The sequence below is a fragment of the Mus pahari genome, chromosome 9 (assembly GCF_900095145.1).
Source record: "Mus pahari chromosome 9, PAHARI_EIJ_v1.1, whole genome shotgun sequence".
In the NCBI taxonomy this organism is placed as follows: domain Eukaryota; kingdom Metazoa; phylum Chordata; class Mammalia; order Rodentia; family Muridae; genus Mus; species Mus pahari.
Window position 1 is genome coordinate 59,902,962 of NC_034598.1, and position 12,666 is coordinate 59,915,627.

The following is a 12,666-nucleotide window of genomic DNA, read 5'->3' on the forward strand; positions in this document are numbered from 1 at the left end:
TAACTAAATACAAAAGTAGTGAGCACAGGAGTGACAGCGTCCTGGGATTTTCTGCCTCTCCAATGTTTTCTTTGCTGTGCAGCTCTTCATTTCCCATAATCCAATTTCTCTATTCTTGCTGGGTTTTGTCCTATGCTATTGCAATCCTTTTCAGAAAGCCCTGGCCTGTACTTTCCAGTGTTCCCTCTAAGAGTTAAGGTCTTTGATCTATTTTGAATTTGATTTTTGTGTTAGGGCAAGAAGCAGTGCTAAGGTTTTATTGGTGTGAAGAGACATTGTGACCAAGGCAACTCTCAGAAGGAAAACATTTAATTGGGACTGGCTTACGTACAGTTCAGAGGTTTAGTCCACTATCATTACGGCTGGAACCCCGGCATCGTGCAGGCAGACATGGTGCTAGAGGAGCTTAAGTTCTACATCTTGAACCGAAGGCAGCCAGACTAGATTGTCTCACTGAGTAGCTTGAGCATACATAGACTCAAAGCTCACCTCCACACTGACACACTTCCTCCAACAAGGCCACACTTAATGGTGCCACTCCCTATGGGTCAGACATTAAGTCTATGAGGCCAAACTTATTCAAACCACCACAAACAGGAACCTAGTTTCCTTCTGTAGCACACGAACATCCAGTCTTCTGCACCATTTGTTGAAGGAGCTATCTTTTCTCCAATGTGTATTTTTGGTGTTTCTGCTGAAAACCAGGTGGTGTCGGTACATTACCACCAGAATCTCAGAAAAACCCATTTGGATCCATTTATGTTATAAATCACACATTTCCATTTACATATTTCTATGTAGCAGATTTCATTAATGCATATGTAATGTACCTACACACACTCCCACTCCCACAGAATTAGGTCTCGGTCTCTGATCCATGGCAACAACTCCTAAATCCCTTACAACTCCCCAGAGACAGTGCAATGTTTTGTTCTAAGGAGGTGACTCTTGGTGGAGGTCTCAATAGCTTTAGAATAAGTGCTGCTGCTGCTGGGGAGTAGACAGGCTAAAAGTTGAGTTGATTATTCATCAATAATGTTATCACGTTCATGTTTTGCAGCTTCCATAAAAACCTGTGAGGACTAGGTTCAGAGAGCTCCCAGACAGTCGAACCCATGCAAGTTCCTGGAGGGTGGCACATATGAAAATGGTATGGAATCTCCAGGTCTCTCCCTGCGTCTCACCCTGCTTCCATCTGGCTAGTCACCAATATCCATTTATATATATATGTGTGTGTATATATCAATATGTATATATCAGTGAGTATAGGTTAAGTGTTTCCTTGAGTTCTGCAATCAATTAGAGTAAATTAATTGAACCTGAGGGAGGAGCCATGGGCTCCTGATTTATAGCGGACCAGTCAGAGAGGGTGTGCTGACTTGCAACTGGCATCTGAAGTGAGGAGCAGCAGTTGTGGAACAAGTCCTGACCCATGGGATCCGATGCTGTCTCCAGATAGGTAAGGTCACAATTGTCCGCATTGTCCTTCCCACCCTTTGGTTGCTAACGAAGTGGAGGGAGAGCGCAGTGATTGATTTAAATGTTCGTTCATATCAACTCTTGCCTGGCATTAGCAGCGCTGCAAGCTTTCACTCCTTCCTCTGCTGCTGTTCCACTGTTCCTCTGTCACTGTGGCCCATCGCCTTTCCTGTCCTCCTGTGTTTCATGGGCCAAAGCTTGCCACTCCTGAACATTCTAATTGCCATTCCCTCAGAAAGTGATTGTATTGAAAATCAGTTTGTAAAGATGTAACTAAGGTCAAATGAGGTCACTTGGGTGACTTATAATCCCAGCACCTGGTGTCTTTGTAAGCGTTAGAGTTAAGCAGAGGGAAAAGCATGTGTAGACACTTCAACCCACCATTTCTGAGCCAAGAGGACAGGTCACCATCATTTCTAGTGGCTGAGTACTGCTCACTGTACGGATGTTGCTTAGTCTAGCCAACAATGGAATATTCCCTTACAACGCACTTTTGGAAGAGGAACCGATTGAGGGCTCAAGGCTTTAACAGCCTACTCTAGAAACATGCTGCCAGTTTATACTCTCAGCAGAGTCAGAAGCCCCGCTCTCTAAACTGTCGTCAGCACTACTATGTGTTAAGTACATGTAAAGACTCAGACTGGGTTGGGCCTACCGTTAACCTTTTGTACGGGACACTGAGCTCAACAGCTGAAGTTCAGTCATTTCTAAAGTCAACCATCCTCAGCGAGTCTCTGCTCTAAGCACACCAGTGCCGGGATCCGATCTGCTATAGAACGCTGTGTCATTTCTCTTGCTCCAGACAGCTCATCAGCTTAGCGCTGTTTTCCTAGCTTGATTTTCCACACTTTGCAATTACTCCTACAGAAGATATTAGAGGATAAACATGAAGGGAGCTAACTGAGGGAGGGCGGCCAAGGAAGGCCTGCCAGAGACAACGTAACCCAGGATGGCCCTTCCTTCCATAGTCAAGGTTACCCTCGAATGTGTGGGACGCCCTTTGATTCAGCTTCCCAGGTGTTGGGATTAGAGGCATGCAGCTCAATGTCTAACTCTAAATAGTGGTTTTGATTAAAAAACAAACAAAACAAACAAACCAACTAATTTTCCCTCAGATCAAAACCTGAAAGGAACGTAGTGTAGATACCATGTTCTGACCCACGAAGTTCTGAAGGGTCTCAGTTACTACTAGTGTAAGGTTGTACCAATTCCTATGTGTATATGTTACCCTGGCAGGCCGAGCACAACAGAGAGGAGTGAAGGGATGAGAGGCACTGGTTTTTATTCTAAGGGTTGTTCTGGGACAGTACTGCATGATAAGGATTACAGCTAGAGGGAGAGCTTGTAATCAATTGGTGATCAGTGCTACCACGTGGCTCTGAAGTAGGCCACAAAGTCTTTACTCCAGGTAGCCACGTGCCCACATTTACTACTTGGAAAGAGGGGGATTTGGGGGGACAACTACCAGTCTGTGCTACCGACTGTAAAGCCTGTGGAATGTGACAGAAAGGAGGCTAGAAGGATGGAACCAGAGTACAGGAGAAGGCAGAGCTTGACCGGCCATTTGGGTTTACTGCATATGAGCATATGGGAGCTAGAGGAGGGTTTTTTTTTTGTTTTTTTTTTTTTTTTGGTTTTTCAAGACAGGGTTTCTCTGTGTAGCCCTGGCTGTCCTGGAACTCACTCTGTAGACCAGGCTGGCCTCGAACTCAGAAATCAGCCTGCCTCTGCCTCCCGAGTGCTGGGATTAAAGGCGTGTGCCACCACGCCCGGCTGAAGTCGTTTTTGTTTTGACAAGGTATATATATATATCCCTGCATCATCTGCAACTAACTAGCTCTGCAGACCAGGCTTTTCTGGAACTCGGAGATTGGCCTGTCTCTGCTTCCCATGTGCTAGATATAAAGACCTGTGAAATTATCTCCTGAAAAGAAGTTTTTGATGCAATAGGACGATTTAAGATTTTTTTTTAAAAAGATTTATTTATTTATTATATGCAAGTACACTGTAGCTGTCTTCAGATGTCCCAGAAGAGGGCATCAGATCTCATTACAGATGGTTGTGAGCCACCGTGTGGTTGCTGGGATTTGAACTCATGACCATCTGAAGAACAGTCAGCGCTCTTAACCACTGAGCCATCTCTCCAGCCCGATTTAAGATTTTTATTGAGTGCATACATTGTCATGTTGAGCCATCAATACAAGCTCTTAGCAAATGCTAGGTCATTCATTGAATTTTTCCTAGCATCTCTGTTCCACACATTAACAATTTTTAAAATTGTGACAAAATGTGTTTTTAAGTTAATATATAAACTTAATATATTTAAGTTAATATATAAATGAATTAGAATATTTAATGTCACTTAATGTGATAATGCTACTATATACAAATTAAGGGCTCCAAATAATGAGTAGCCAGATTAAGGTGCTCTGCATTGCATACATTCACACACATGAGCTGCATACTCCTAGAGGTATAGCCAGTCTTTGAACACACTACCTTATGGCAAGATGCTAACTTGAGAGGAAGAGAAGCAGAAGAGACAGGAAGGCACTGTTGGGGGAGGGGCCATATTGGACTGTGTTGTTCCTTCTTGAATTTCCCTAAAGTGAAAAAGAACAACAAAACACAAAATGGTGAAAAGGAGTATTTAATGAAATAAACAACCTAGCAAAATAAACCTTTTTTTTCTACTGACCACACCAGCTCCGGTTGGCATTTAAACAAATTTACATATCTGCTGATATACATATCTGCTGATATGTCAAAATACCTTCAAAATCAAGACAAAGTTACTCTTAATTTCACCTTAGGCTACTGTATCTTCCTATTTCTTGCCTTTGGCTTTCTATGATAAACCAATGCGATAGATAGATAGATATCGATATATATCTATCGCTTTGATTTATCATAGATCATATCTATCTATATAGATTGGGGGAGTGGAAGGAGGCAATTTTATAAAGCTACAGCAGAAACTTTTATTTACTTCAAATTAGTAGCAACCCACATTACTAAGTTCTACCACTCAAACAGGAATAGCAATACGTTACGGAAACTCGTAACTTCAAAGCACATAGAGGCTTTTTAGCAAGTTAAGTAACCGTAAAACATGAAGTTTGTTCAAAGGTGTAAAGTAAGAGTATTAATTAACAGCAATGAAAACTAATTTCACTTTCAGGGACAGTCCTGTTTTGTAGTTCCCAACCACAGCCTTCGTATTTTCAAAAGGTCTCGTGGATGAGCCAGCTGGTCACTAAGGTTTACCAAGGGCGCGCCGGGCGGGGACTAAATAAAGCGCCATAAACAGCGTTCGGTTAGATTAAGTACTCCCGGTAGTGCTTTAAATACACGCTTCCCCCTTACTTCCTCTCACCAGGTTTAGACCGAGGGGGGGGGGGAAGGCATGAAAAGGAAGAGCGGGGCGGCGATGAGACGCCCAGGTTTCCGCGGAGGGGAACTCACTGCTCGGGAGGTGCGGCGACCGGTGTCTGGGGGAGCGCACCCAGGTAGCGCCGGCTGCGGGGCGGCGGGCGGGAGGACCCGAGCACCGCAGTCCCCGCGTCGAGTCGCGCCGGGCCGGGCAGGTGGCTGTCGCCGCAGCCCGGGGACAGCCCGCAGGAGGTGCTCGGGGGCGGGGTGTCCGAGGAAAACACAAACACAAACACGCTGCGCGTCCCCAGGTGGGCGGACCCACGCCACCCTCGGCTTCTCCCCGCCCCCGGCCCGGAGGCCGCGCTCGCCTGCTCGCTCGCTCGGACCCCAGGCCGCAGCTCCCGGTGTGGCCGCAGCAGCGCCCGGCGTGGCCGCAGCAGCGTCGGGAGCCCGGCAAGGCCGCCCAGGTCCCCACTCTCCTCCGTCACCGCCCCAAGGCAGCGCCGCATCTTCCCCGGGAGGCGGCGGTGGCAGCGTGGGGGAGACGCGCGGCGGAAGCCCGGGAAGGCTCCGAGGGGGAGCGGCGCGCGTCTCACCGTCGACCGGCGTGCGGGAGGCGTTCCGTCCCTTCGGCGAGCCTCGCTCACTCGCTCGCTGCCTTCTGCCGTCGCCGTCGCCGCCGCCGCCGCCGCCTTCGAGCGGAGTCGGAGCGACGGGGGTCACGGCGGGGGTCAGAGGGTAAAGGTCTTGCTCCCAGCAGCCTCCGCGGTGGATACGTCGCCATCTTGGATCCGCGGGACAAGAAAATTCATGCGGTGAGTTTTTGGCCAATTTTCGGAAGTCTGGCGGCGGGGCGCGCGGCGGGGGAGGCGGATTGGGGGCCCCCTCAAGGCGGGGGAATGCCTCGGGGCTGGTCCGGTCCCGCCCGGGGTCCGCGGGTAGCGTCCCGGCCCGCCGCTTCCCGTTGCTTTTGTCTCGGCTCCAATCGAGAGAGGGAAGAGCGGAGCGGAGCGGGCGGGCGGGCGGGGAGGAGGGGGTGGCGGCGCTGGAGGAGGGAGGGAGGGGGTGTGTGGCGGGGTGGACAGGACGTAAAGCGTCGCCGTGCTCGGGCCGCCACCGCCACCGCCGCCGCAGCTCCGGAGCTTAGGCCCGGGCCCCGCTGCCCGCCGCGGGGCTTCCCCGGCTCCCGCGGGCGCGGAGCAGCCGCTGCCGCCGTGCCGCTTCCCGGGGTTAGGAGAGAAGGCGGCGGCGGCGGTGGCGGTGGCGGCGACAGCAGCATCCGAGGAGCCCCGGCCGCTGGGACGCGGCTCCTTGCCTGCCACGTTCCCAGCAGCTGCTGGTCCTTGAAGCTTTACGTTTCTGGCCCTACACGCGCATCCCCCGCCACTTGTGTGGTTTTCTTCTTTTTGTTTGTTTGTTTGTTTGTGTAAGATGGGGACATCGCACTGGCTAACGGGCCTCGGGAGCCTCCAGGCCCTGAGCTATACCGAAGGGGCCTTCCTGGCAAGGTGGAGAGGCAAGATGCTGCTTCTGTCCCCCACCCCGTACCCGGCGAGGGAAGCCTCTCTAGTGGTGTAGCCTCTGAGTTCCGATGGTCCTGGGGCGGCGGGAGGAGGAACCCGAGACACTCTGTGAAGTTGCAAGCCCTGGTTTCTACTTCCGCCGGGCCCCCTCTACCTTTTGCCGTTTTGTTTTAGCTCTTTCACTTCAAAGTTTCATAGAAGAAATAAGTTGGGTTAAAAGATAATTGAGGTACTGTTTGCTTAGGAGAAAAGCTTATAATTCTTGTTATCTGTAGGCCCTTAAGGAAATCTTAATTGTAACTTTATTTTTGTAAAATCATTTCTAAGGTTTTGTTATTTGCATTTACGTTAGACCCCATCAGTACGTTTTTACCTCCAAAAAAAAAAAAAAAAATCTTACACATAGGTACCACTTTCTTGGAAATCCTAGGGGACATCTCCACTTTTCAACATCTGGAAAGACAAGTGTTAAAAGTGTTTTGCTTCATTTTCATTAAATCCTTAGTCAAAGATTTCTCTTTAGTCATCTGGACAGTTCCTATAAAATACAGCAATATGATCCTTCGATTATTGGCAAATGGTAGAAAGTATGATAACGAGTTAACCAAATCTGTTCACAAGGGAGACACTTAATGTTCAAAATTGAATACATTTTCTATTACTCTCCATAGTGAGAAGTTTTAGGGAGATGGAATCCTGTTCCTATAGATTACCCTTTCCAAATAAGTAGGGGTAATTTTCACAACAGTTTATGTTTGGGAATGCTTGGTATATTCAAGAACAGTTCCTTCTCAGAAGTCACCTTTGTAGTTTTGTAAGGTAATTTTATTCCAAGTTGGAAGTGTTTAAAAATCCAGTGCACTGAAATGGCTGTCTACATTCAAATATTTGTCTATGTTCAGGTTTTGTGTCTTTAATATGTTTTCTTAGTGGTCCAAGATCATTAATAAAGACTTGTGCTCTCCTTATCCAGTCTGTTATCTAACGCTAAAGGAAAAGTTCAAAATGCACAGACAATTTCTTCCACTTTTTCACTTTTGCTGACTTTGCAAGATCCTTAAAGTGAAACCTTTTCATTTTTAAAAAGCGACTTCTTTTTGTTTTTAACTATAGACCAGAAATAAACTGTATTTGACTTTTTTTGCATTCCTATTAATGCTTTATTAACACACATACGTTAAGGTAGTGCATGTGTTGGCAGAGAACTTTGGTTCTAAGATGCAGTATAGAGATAGCTGTAACCTTACCAGACGCTAGTGAGAGTCCTCTGCACGTTAACATAGCAGTAAATACAGCCTTTCTAAAGTGCTTACAAATACATTTGTATGGTGGAAAATGAAGCAGATTGATGTCTGAGTGATTTATAGCCTAGCCATCTGAGAACTATTTGATTTGAAAATGAAATCAAACTCCAAATAATATGCTCTCTAAAATAATTACCCTTAACTTCCCTATATAAAGGTAGGTGCTTTTTGGTTTTTCAGAAATGCCTTAGGTTTATTTAAAACTTCAAAAATAAATATTTTATACTGCTGGCAAGTTAGAAATACTAGTAACCCTGCTCTGCTTGTTTCTTAGGTAGGTGTTAATATTAGCAAAACTTAAACTTTAATGGATCATTATAGAATCTTTTTACACTCCATGGGATAGTATAGGTTTCTTTTTTTGTAATGGCCAAATATGCTTGATATAAAGTTTGATTTTTGTATGTAACTGAATATGAGTAAAAATAAGTGTACAATTTTGAGGGTTCTTTTGAAGTGATATTAAGTAGTAGTATCTTTTGATTAAACTTTTAACTGTCAAATGAATGACATAGCTGACTGGATAAAGGCCTTTGTCACCAAGCCTGATGACAGAAGTTTGATCTGAGAGACCCGTGTGGTGGGACAAGAGAATCAACTCCCCTAAATTGTTTTCTGTTGGTATCTACACAAATAAATAGCCACATATAGTAAAAAATTTAAACATGTACTATAGGGTTAGTTTTGGTATCACAGATGTAAAAGCGGGCTGTAGATCCTGAATGTATGTTTGAACAGACATTGGAGGAAAGCTTATGTGAATGGTGATAGTTTTAGGAGGAGATTATCTTACCCAGGCTGTAGTGGTATTTTTAAGAACTATGTGTAAATTATGTGCAGGTGTGTGCTTGCATGTGGATAATGTGTGTGAGTGCTAGTGTCTTCCGAGGGTTCAGAGGCTCTGAAGCTGGAGTTAGAGTTATGAGCTGCCTGACGTGGAGGCTAGTGGAGGCTAGTGGAGGCTAGGAGCTGAAGAGCAGTAAGTGCTATTAACTGCTGAGCCATCTCTCCAGCCCCTTTAGTGGATTTTGTAACACAAAACACAGTAAGTCAAGGTACCAGAGGTTGGGTAGTTTTAGAGGTAGAATTAATCAGAGTTGTACTTAATTTGAGTGGATTTGCATATAGTGATGGATCAAAAGATCTAGTGTTATGATAGAAGTGGCTCTTGTTCAGGTTCAGGTGACTGTCTGTCCAGACTAAGAATGATTTCTGTTTTGATATTTGAAGGAATTGGATTTCATTCTAACATTTTCAGTATGGGGAAAAGCTGTGCTGAAGTTGGTATCTATTGTAGAAATTTACATTTAAGGAACTATAAGGAAAATTTGGGTTTAAGGTTCTAAAAATTATTTTAATACCTTTACCTTGCATCAGTTTATTGAGCTCTTTAGTATTACTGTTTTTTCTTGTTTCTGTAGTTATTCCGTGTGGTGGCCTTCAATTTCTATTTAAAAATTTTCAACTATTAGGACAAATCATGCTGATAACAGTTTATTCATCAGTATCATCAAGGATGTTCTAGAAATAGAATTTATTCATTTTATGGATGTGAGTACAGTGTCGCTGTTGTGAGCCTTCATGTGGTTGTTGGAGATTGAATTTTTAGGGCCTCTGCTTGCCCTGGTCTGCCCCTACTTGCTCAGTTCCTGCTTGTTCCAGTCCAAAGATTCATTTATTATCATACATAAGTAGACTGTAGCTGACTTCTGACACTCCAGAAGAGGGCGTCAGATCCCATTACCGGTGGTTGTGAGCCACCATGTGGTTGTTGGGATTTGAACTCAGGACCTTAGGAATAGTAGTCAGTGCTCTTACCAGCTGAACCATCTTGCCAGCCCTAGAAATAGAATTCTTGCTATGTTTTCTGACAGTTTTTTGTTTTTGTTCCTGAAATGAAGCTGTAGATACTTGGTATATGACTTCAGGGAGGAGTGCTGCACTGTGAAGTGATAAAATGCTCTGCAGTGTCTTTACCCTGGGAAGGATGCACGGCTTACACAACATGCAAATGAAAAGCTGAACTGTGTAGAGAAATAACAAGGTTTCCTTTGGTAGGCACATTTTTATATAAGATCAAACTCAGGGTCTAAGACCATTTAGATTCAGTTAACTGTTTTGAACTCACTTGCTCCTTAAGTCTGAACATTTGCCTTTTTATTCATAAGCCTGTTTGCATGTGTGGCCCTGGGTGTTAAGTGTCACTTCTCTCTGTTACTTGGTAAACTTACTCAGAACTGGACTATGTCAGTTTCTTCATGAAATCGTTCCTGATCCCCCCCCCCCCCATCCTCTGCCTGTTCATCACTGAGTATGTCACCAAGGATCTGAATTTACATCTCATCTCTCCTCCACCAGACCCCTATAGTTCTGAGCGTGAGCAAGATAGGACTCTTGTCTTGGTTGCATTTACATACTTTCTGTAATGTATAGTAGTTAGATTCTCAAGAAATAAGCTTCAAGCAAAACAGTTGCTGGCTTAGTTGTTTCTTGAATCTCTCTTTTGAGTTTTACTTTTTTATTAATTTACTGCTTTACCTTTTGGAAAATAGGTAACTAGCTTGCTTTTTTTTTTTTTTTTGGTTTTTTGAGACAGGGTTTCTCTGTATAGCCCTGGCTGTCCTGGAACTCACTCTGTAGACCAGGCTGGCCTCAAACTCAGAAATCCGCCTGCCTCTGCCTCCCAAGTGCTGGGATTAAAGGCGTGCGCCACCAGGCCCAGCATGGTAACTAGCTTTTTGAGAACTGTCTGTAGAGTCTGTGTGAAGCTTTGAGAAGAAAATTAGTAGTACAGTATTAACATTGTTTTGCTTTTGAATGAGGTATTTGGATCTGTATTTCTAGCTGTACTTTGCATGGCCACAGGCATTAGTGAAAGGCAACTGGTAGTACTTAGAAGGTAATTTATTTACAATGGTTAGCCATGACCTACTACATTTAAGTTATTTGATACTAGATTCTTTTTGTTTATTTTTCTTCTGTCTACAGTGGTGGAATTCTCTAGTCTTTGTTTTGTTTTTGATATGCTGAGAATCAAACCCAGGATGTTGGCAGGTACCGGGAAAGCGTTCTGTTTCTGAGCTACAATGATCATATAATCATCTATCTTGAATATCATAGTTCTTAGGAAGTTAGGTGAGATGCTTTAATACATCTTTAAATCTGGTTTAAAAATATATTTGGCACATTTCAGCTAGAATTGTCCTCTTGATCAAACAACATCTCACTGGAATTTTCTTATACTTGGATGTTAGAAATGTTAACATATGATGTATTTGTTTTGCATTTTGATACAAGGTCTCACTATGTAACCCTGGTTGTCCTGTAACTTGCTTTGGGATTACAGGCATGCAGCACCATGTCCTCCTGAGAGGCTAAAGTTTTGAGAACTAATTCAGCCTTCCAGGGTCTGAGCGAGAGCCCCTTAAAGGTGTGAGCCAGCTTTTTTATGGGTCCTTTTTAGAGATGCAGAAAACAAAATGATTTTTAGGGTAGATCTGAGAGATGATATGCTAGGTAGATAGGCTCTGAGCTCTGCCTTAATTTTGTATTCACAAAGTAGTGCTTTGAGGATGTAGTTTCTATGATTTTTGTATGAGTATGCATGGCCGGTGAGAAATTAAATAAGCTATAATTGTTCTGGTCTCTATTGTTTTAGAGGTTCCAGGCTTACCCTTAGGCATTTAGTGGAACATAGAAACCCTTCTCTTGCTTAGTGTCTTCCAGAGACTTGAGTTACTTAAGATATGTATCGCCTTTGAATATGAATGTGTATATATATATATATATACATATATATGAATTTGATGTGTGTGTGTGTGTATGTGTGTGTATGAATTTTGATCTAGTACTCAGGATGCTCTCTCTCTGTTTTAGCTAGATTAAAGGATATTAATGTGAAAAATAGGCCTCCAGTTACCTGGGAGTGGTGATAAAAAACACCCTTGACGCAGGCAGATCTCTGTAATAGTTTGAGGACAGTCTTGTCTACATAGCAAGTTCCAGACCAGCCAGGATTGAGACCATGTCTCAAAGGGGAAAAGAAAAGTACATTTCTAGTTAGTACAGTTTTTGCTGTGCCAAGGAATGATAAGCAAACTTTGTTGTATATTTAGGCAGTTTGGGTGGCATTGACTAGACTTGCCTTTTTCCTCACTAAACATCCTGATAATCCATTTAGAAATCTAGCTCCATTGTGTGTAAGCATCTGGACAAAATGTAATGACTGATTATGTAATAGTGTGCTTGGGAGAGGAACATTTGAGTTTGTGTCATGTCTGCCAGGAAAGAGCTTTTATGTCTTTTTACATTGTAAATTTTGATTCTCCTGCATACAGATTTTAGTTTAGTTTTGTTTTGTTTTTTATTTATTTAGATTTCATGGATCAGTAAAATAGTATTGTTTACCTTGTCATTTAAAAGGTCTAATTTGTTTAGCTTTACTATTTCATATTTTAAAAATAACAGGTTGCAAAGCACTTTTACAGTATTTTAGTTTTATATGCTGTCACCTTGGTGTAAACGTCATTTAAATTTTAACATTGGCATTTTTGGAGACAGAACAGTTAGTCTGTTTAGACTAGTATTAGAAATAAGGAAATACAAAGGTCTTTTTCATCAGTCTGGACTCAAAAATCTCTTTTTTCATTTATTTTTAGTATTACTTTAAGAAAAGTATGGTCTATTAAGTTATGTACATATAAGTGGACAGTTTAGTTTTTATGTGGTCATCTTGTAAATTTTGGGTAAGAAGTTTGAGAGTGGCAGCAAATTTCTGTTTCAAGTTGAATGCCCTGACAAGATTCAGCAGCTGCTCAGGTTTTAAGAAATTATAAACATGCATTGACAAGCACTGAAGACTTATAGTGATACTAAAATGAGACTAGGCAGTAGTAATCAGTCTTTGATGACATATTTTACACATTTCCCTAGTGTACAGTTCTGAGAGATGATATGCTAGGTAGAGCTAGCCTAGAGCTTGGCCA

The 12,666-nt window shown here is 43.3% G+C and overlaps 1 protein-coding gene across 9 annotated transcripts in view; it reads left to right on the forward strand.

Annotated features, from left to right (window-relative positions):
* The first annotated feature begins 5,495 nt into the window (after positions 1–5,495).
* Cnot2 (CCR4-NOT transcription complex subunit 2) overlaps positions 5,496–12,666 on the forward strand; it is an 85,687-nt gene continuing 78,516 nt past the window's right edge. For 7 of the 9 annotated variants that reach the window (XM_029542643.1, XM_029542641.1, XM_029542642.1 and 4 more), the window contains exon 1: positions 5,551–5,669. Coding sequence is in view for 2 of the 9 variants with exons in the window: in XM_021205847.2 (XP_021061506.1) it covers positions 5,665–5,669 (5 nt within the window). In the remaining 7 variants the exon portion in view is untranslated. Of the gene's footprint in view, positions 5,670–12,666 lie in introns of all 9 variants that reach the window. The other 2 variants (XM_021205848.2, XM_029542644.1) reach the window with 2 other exon arrangements.